The sequence below is a fragment of the Aplysia californica genome, unplaced genomic scaffold (genome assembly GCF_000002075.1).
Source record: "Aplysia californica isolate F4 #8 unplaced genomic scaffold, AplCal3.0 scaffold00391, whole genome shotgun sequence".
Classification (NCBI taxonomy): Eukaryota; Metazoa; Mollusca; class Gastropoda; order Aplysiida; family Aplysiidae; genus Aplysia; species Aplysia californica.
This window is the reverse complement of record NW_004797661.1, coordinates 387,244-395,093: the sequence shown is the minus strand read 5'-3', so window position 1 is coordinate 395,093 and position 7,850 is coordinate 387,244. Positions and strand designations below refer to the sequence as shown.

At 39.0% G+C, this 7,850-nt stretch overlaps 1 protein-coding gene across 1 annotated transcript in view; it reads left to right on the top strand.

Annotated features, from left to right (window-relative positions):
• Positions 1-7,341, top strand: part of LOC101863362 — a gene marked incomplete in the record, with an annotated part of 88,148 nt that extends 80,807 nt beyond the window's left edge. Inside the window, 2 exon segments of the mRNA XM_013085627.2 lie at positions 228-288; positions 7,106-7,341. Coding sequence (XP_012941081.1) covers positions 228-288; positions 7,106-7,172 — 128 coding nt within the window.
• Positions 7,342-7,850: the final 509 nt, after the last annotated feature.

Here is a 7,850-nt window from a genome sequence, read left to right as displayed (position 1 = left end):
ATATATATATAGCCAGATAACAATAAACTCGTATTTACCTGAGTGCAAGCGAACTGAACAACAATTAAGGGGCAGTCACCTGTTCCAAGATGAATAAATATAATGGAGGATAATGAAATTAAAATTCAGCATGGTAACAGAGGCAGAGGACGATTTAATCGCTAGGTTTTGGCAGTTAGCCCGAACAAGGGGTACTGGTATACAGTCTTTGACCGCTTCGTCCACAGGAGCATGTGACCCTGACAAAATCATTGACCAGTACGAGAGCCTGAGACTGCGTGGCCACAGGTTAGTACAGTTTGATATCGCCTCTTGAAACCCTCGGAATGAATTAGGTTAAATCGGTCGTTATGTTTGCTAATTTGGCTGTTATTATATTCTTAGAAGGCATGGACCCGCGTGATCAGATTGAATAGGGTCGGGGTGATTTATGGCGGCTCCAGTGTACATTAGTATATGCGTCACGACGAGGTGGAGTCAGGCTCTCGTCTTTTTTTTTTGTCTTTTTTTGGCATGTGGAGTTATTGGTGGCATCTTAGAGCTTGTCTTTTTGTTTTGCTTTTGATGGAAACAACACTCACCTTACTTGAACATACGTTAAGATCTTTTCGATTGAAGAAGGTGGAAATCGCCTTGTTTTTTTGTAAAAATTATCGAGAAAATGTACGCCAAGTATGGTGACTTTCAAAGCCTGGGAGTTCTCGAACACTGCAAATTGTCATTTCATCAAAGTTTTTCAGCAAAACACACACAAAAATAATATTTTTAATGGACAAGAAAAGTGTTGAGCCAAAAAAACAAAAATTCGATAAAAATTGCCAAACGAGAAGAACAATGTCAAGCTGTTTCTTCGATTTCATTATTTTTACGACGAGCGCCTGATTTCACCACAATGCCTCAAAAATATCAAATTTGCCTCAGCCTATTTCTTTTGATTTAACCGTGAAGTCTTTTATAGTCTACCGCATTCCACGCCGAGACCTTGACTTCTACAAAATGGGTTTTAAAAATACGCTTTTGAGATGTGGTACTACCGAAAAATGGCCAGACTTGGCTGGAAAGCAAAAAATGACGAATAATGTGGGGTGCCAGATTCTCCACCTTAGACAAACCCTGTTAAACAAAATGAAAGATTTTAAAAATACAATGCTGTGGTCGTATAAAATGCCACCAGATTATTATGAAGCAAATTCTCGAAGGCAAAACGTGGGACAAGTTTTATGTGTACGTCTACGTCGGTTTAGTGTTGACAATAATATCCAGCACGCCAGATGAACGGCATGCTTGTGTGTTGTTACATTTGTTGGAACCATCCAGTGTATCTGACACATACTTTGTATTACATGTACCCATCGGGCCAACAGAAAAAGATCCCATGCCCAGTGTCATTTTGGTGTAAACAGCCAGACTCATCGTACTAGTCATGTTCATAACTTGATTGGAACTACAGAGGTAGGGTTTTGGGTAAGACAACAAACTGCATCCCGTCTTGAGTGCACAAGTTTTGATGTGCACTCTATAATAGTAAAGAGACAATATTTTCGCGACGTTGCTACGGCTCGGCCCGTGGCTTTTGGTCTGCACGCACACTCCGACTCCCGGACCTGTAATTGTGAGACTAAGGATTCGGGGATTTGAGCCTCAGCTAAGTCCGAAGTTGTGTCCTGGAGAAAGTCACTGTACTTGTATTTGGCTCTTTCCTTTCGGAGATGGACGTTAAACTCGAAGGCCTCGCCTCTTAAATAACCTAATAGTGTTAATAGTGATGTCAAACCTAAAACTTTGCATTACTGTTTTCCTCGATAGCCACAGTCAGAAGAAACATTTCCGTGCCGCAACTGATCTTGCTTTGTCATTTCCAACTCTCTAAGGACGAAGAGGGCGGATTGATATGTTCGTTCAGCAGACGGAAAGCAAAATTTAGGCATATTTCATAGAATGCATATTTTACATGCCTACCTTTTTAAAATTCTGATAAAGAAAACATACAGTGTCGTCCAAAAGAAATTTGAAAATATAATCACCAAATGATCGTGTTAAAGCCTTGCATTGCTTCATCTGACACATTGCTAATTCAACTACGTTGAGAGACGCCCGAGATATGGTCACAAGAAATTGACCTTCAAAAATCAGGTTTGGCACAATTGAGCGAAATTAAAGCAACGTAAAAATTTTTTCGAGCGTATTTGAGGAGCATTAATATAATTATAATGGAGAATTTTGTCTCAGAAATAGACACCAATTTATTACAATATTTTGCCACGATATTTTTTAACAAAACGGAAAACAGCAATCACAAATACCATGCAAAACTTGCACTTGAAGTTAAATGTGCTCATTGTTATTTTGCGTAGGAGCCATTGGTTTTGTGTAGTCCTCAAACCTTTTGGGCATCGACTCTATTAAATTTTGGACATAATTATTTATCATTTCATCCCAAATGTCACAAAGAGTTTCAAACATTATGGTCTGAATTGGGAGCATGGACGCTTTTCTTCAGCTGCTGTTTCATGGGACTTCACAGACCTGCAGTATTCATATCAGGGATATTTACTGGTGGCCACTCCATCCTTGATTTGATTTGGTTTTCCAAGAATTATTTAGTGGCATCGGTCTTTTCAAAAAATGCTTTGCTATGCACGGAGATGTCTACTTTAGACAATGACGAAAGAAAGGGTAAGACATGACGTTCCAGAGCTTGTGCGATGTAGTCCACGAAACCAAGCCACCCTGTGATTGTCACAACGTCGGTTTTGTTCATTCCCCAGACCACCAAAAACCATGGCAGTTGCGTGGCCTCTGTTCCTCACTGATAGATGATTGTCCAAAATCTAACTAACTCAGTCCATGTGCAAAAAAAGTTTCGTGCTCGACACGAAACCCATAACTCCTTAAAAATTTTAAACTATGAACACATGTTACTGTTACGTCCAGGTTTTGCATGGTATTTAATAATTTATAACGCCTTTGTTTTCCAGTCTGTTTGAAAATATCACCAGAAGATGCTGTTCATTGTGTAAAGATCATGATGTTCTCTTTTCATGTGATATTCAACACAAGTCCTTTCAAAATACTGAGGCACTGCAATAAAGATCTATGCGCGAACAAACTTATACGTTCCTCCGATTTCGCACAATTGTTCCAAGACTGATTTTTTTAGGTCTGTTTTTGAGTGACCACATCTCGGGCGTCTCTTAACATAGATATAGATCTAGATGAAATATTAAGGTGTCAAATGATGCAGAATGTATATATAATAACTTTAAATTGGTATGCTGCATGAGCGGGTAGTACAGTTGTGTAACAACAATGAGGTTTTTAAATTTTGTTTATAACCTTTGAAATAGATTATCACGCCTTCACAAGGTCATATGAGCGCACATAAACTCAATTTGGTTATTTTCATATTAGAAGTTCACAGCTTGGCTTGGTTTTACTTTGTTAGTCAGAATGATTGAAGTATCTAAAAAACCAGTTTTAAAAACAAAACAGTAATTTAACTATTAATTTGAATACAACTTTTTTCGCTTTACTATAAATTATAAAGATCAATGGTCTTAATGAAATCAACAATTTTGCTGGGATCAACGACGGAGAATAAATTCTTCAAATTATCGCATTATGTAAACTAGTTCACAAAGTTGTTCTTTAAAGTTAAAGTCTGGAAATTGTACTAGGATGCGTCTGATAGAAAGGTCGGTTTCGCATTCGACACAAAAATGTAAAATTAATGGTTTTTCATCTCCCTGCAGGAAGTAGCTATCTGTCGGGGGGGGGGGGGGGGTTAGCTCACTACGTAATCTCAATAACTAATTTAATTAAAACCCAATCCGTACGCCTGGGGTCATTTTGTACGCCAGGGGTTATATTCTTCGAATTATAGAACACTTCTAGCGCGAAGATCTCTTTGAAACTTTCAGTACATGTATTTCTCAAAAAATCGTTTTGACAGACTGTCATGCAAAGCGTACGGATCGGATTAACGAGTTAATTTCCTCTCTGGAAAGTGGGGGCACAGAGTTCCCCACGTCGTACGGATACGACAGTAAAAACATGACGTACGGATAGGGTTAAAGAAAACTTAGCGAGTATAAAGAGATATTGTCTGAGGGAGGGGGATGTAGTAATAATAATAATAATAGATAGCATTTGTATAGCGCATATCCCCGCTCAACAGCAGGCTCTATGCGCTTTACACTATATTATTACCCCAGCAGACCATAGAACATTCCGAAACATTCTCAGCTTCCCGGGAAGCATACAGTGCAAGCAGCCGATTAAGCGCTCAAACACTAACAAACTGTCAAGATCTTTCGCTGTCTATAGCCGGGTACCCATACCCACCTGGGTGAAGTGAGGAAAATTCGTGTAAAGTGCCTTTTCCAAGGACACAACGTCGGGTCCCTGACGGGATTCTAACCCACGACCTTACGGTTGCGAGTCCGAGAGCCTAACCACTAGGCTACCGACGCCACATGTAGTAATAGTTTAGTCTGACTAACGGGGAACAGAATTTCCACAAAACGTAGAACGTTCTTACGCGCGCAGGTCAAAAATATGACGCGAGGGTCGTAAACTAATTGGGGACTACAGGGGGGAAAGGTGTTGATGTCACAGTTTCCTACTATTGATAATTTAGATCCTCAGATGCCGTGGGTTCTTTTTTTCACGTATCAAATTCGTAGACGTTATTGCTTTTTGTGTTGAAAAATGTGTTTCGCTGTTATTTAGACAGGCGTTTCTTTTTCATCTCGACATTGTTTTGCACAGTGAGTATTTTCTAGAAAAGGACTACATCTAGTCTAGATCTATGGTTTGGACATGATCAGTTTCGGTTGTTGTTTTATAGCTTTTGTTTTTTGGGGGATTTAAAAAAAATTGATTTTCGACTGGTACAGTCGCGTGTTCCTCTTAAGTGATCATCGTGTCCGTATGAAAGCCGACTTCTATTTATCATTACTTCCTTTCTCGTACGCAACGTTGCAATTGGTTTTGCTTCAACGTTATTCGATAAAACACCTTTAAATCATCGTGGTAATACCGAGTTGTAAGAAGTCATACCGAAGAACCCAAAATAAGACACAACAGTCGTAAATCGTACATCTTTGGAATACAACTACAATTTGTTTTTTGTTTCTAACGAATATAAGTTCTGTTTTATTGACCCCCTTAAGAAAATTGTTTAACAATAGCTCACAGAGATACTGATTAAGTTTGAGGCATCGTGGTGAAATCAGGCGCTCGACAAAATTATAAAATCAAAGAAACTGGCGTTTCTCTGGCCTTTTCTAATTTTCGTTTTGGCTCACCTTTTATGAGGATTTAAAAACACATTTCTGTGTGGATTTTACTCAAAAACATTGATTAGAGGCACAAAAATGCAAATTTTCAGGTTGCAAGGACTCTCAAGCTATGGAAATGACCAAACGTTGACGGCCTTTTTCTCGCTAATTTTACCTCTGAAACCAATTGACCCAGACATCCTTCAATCGCAAATATTTCGACCTCTTTTCAACATAGATGGATAGTTTTTCACCAAAAGCAAAAACAAGCCTTCAGATGATACCAATAACCTGTTTCTCCCCGACCGTGTTACTACTCATGACGTCAAAGGTCTTGCGGGCACCTAAGCATTCTATCCATGCCGTTCGCAGAACTTACGAAATGTCATTGTCAGGGATGGTGAGTTTGTGGAGTGGTAATGTTCAGTACAAAAAGCTCTCTGCTCTTTACTAAACGTAGCCGTGATCTCAGCAGGCAAACAAAATTTGGGAAAAAATAATATCTGCAGACTTCTGTTGACTTGTTAGACTGCTGTGGCTTGCAATAAGTGGTAGGCCTAATGCGAACTGGTGCGTCATGCTATGAAAATGGCGACAAGGTTGAAAATGAGTTGTTGTTTTTTAGCGTCATGCTATGAAAATGGCGACAAGGTTGAAAATGAGTTGTTGTTTTTTAATACGCTATATAGAGCAAACCATCCAATGGGCTTATCTAAAATACATATCAGAAAAATTCCTTTTGGCTTCCAAACGTTATGTTCAAATATGAAACGCAAAACTTCAGTATGGAGGAAGATATTTACAAAACAAGTTGTTTTTATCACCCTGTAAGTATATATATATATATATTGGCGCTCATATGACCTTATGCAGTTGCGATCGCCGTAAAGCTTCACTAAAACTAAAAAACAAACGTATTATATATATATATATATATATATATATATATATAGAGAGAGAGAGAGAGAGAGAGAGAGAGAGAGAGAGAGAGAGAGAGAGAGAGAGAGATCGGTATAGATATAGATATAGAGATAGAGATAGAGAGATAGATAGATAGATAGATAGATAGATAGATAGATAGATAGATAGATAGATAGATAGATAGATAGATAGATAGATAGATAGATAGATAGATAGATAGATAGTGTGTGTGTGTGTGTAAATCAAAAGGAGTTTATCTGGTATACATATTATACAAATATTTATATACATGTGTATGTTATGTTATGTTTTGTTATTTTATGTTATGTTATGTTATGTGACACACCCACACGCACGCACGCATGCACGCACGCACGCACTCCCACACACACACACACACACACACACACACACACACACACACACACACACACACACACACACACACACACACACACACACACACACACACACACACACAGAGAGAGAGAGAGAGAGAGAGAGAGAGAGAGAGAGAGAGAGAGAAAGAGAGAGAGAGAGAGAGAGAGAGAGAGACAAAGACACACACATACAAACAAACAAACAATTACAACACATATTAACCGTTATCTCTTCCTCTATGCCTTATACTCTCTCTCTCTCCCTCCCTCTCTCCCTCTGTCTCTCTCTCTCTCTGTCTCTCTCTGTGTCTCTCTCTCTTTCTCATACTCACGCACACATACACACACACACACACACACACACACACACACACACACACACACACACACACACATACACACACACACACATACACACAAACATGCGAACACACAAACGACATCACGTTGCCAAACACCTGACACGTACAGCATGTAAATCCCTTACTTTAACCCTTTAACCCTCCCATTTCTGTACCCCAGGCCCTCTTCCGCGGATACTCTGACAGATGACACTTGGCTCCGCCCTGCCTCTGTGACTGTCGTGTGATTGACAGACATGGCCATGCCCTACATTTTTAGTTCTTGATCACGCAAGCTTACTTTATGAACAGCAAGGGAGTTTTTCAGTTGTACTGTATATTATTATTATCATTATTGTTTCTTCTTTGTAAAATAGTATTTAAAGTCACGCAATAAAATATCGTATACCAATATTACCCTTAGTGTTGTTTAATTTTTTTTTAAGGGGAGGGGTTGCAAAAAATAAAAGGAAATTATGGCTTTTCTTCATCTGGTCGGTTTTGAAATAAAGTGAGATCTGTGAAAAGTGTATCCCAACGGAACCATGTCAAGGACAAGAACGGATAAGAAGGCTTGTGTTGTACAGTTAGAAGAGAATCGGGTTATGTGGCTTTGATCAGTTTAAATATCAATTCAAATAATAATGTCTTTTACACCCGCATCAACACAGTTTAGACCACTTAGGTAACGAGCTTCGACCGTGCCTGTCAAAATCCCCGCAGAAAGACAGAGATAGACGGAGATACTCGATTAAAATGGTCCTCACAGGAATCGAACTTGGGTCTTCTGCGTACATCAGCGCTGTGACTAATCTTCCCCGATCTTTCCGATAGGAACTTTAAAAGTTTTTTTTGTTTTGTTTTGTTTCATAGAGATCAGATAAATATTTATCGTCCTGACCCTGGCACATTGGTTCGGTTTTAAA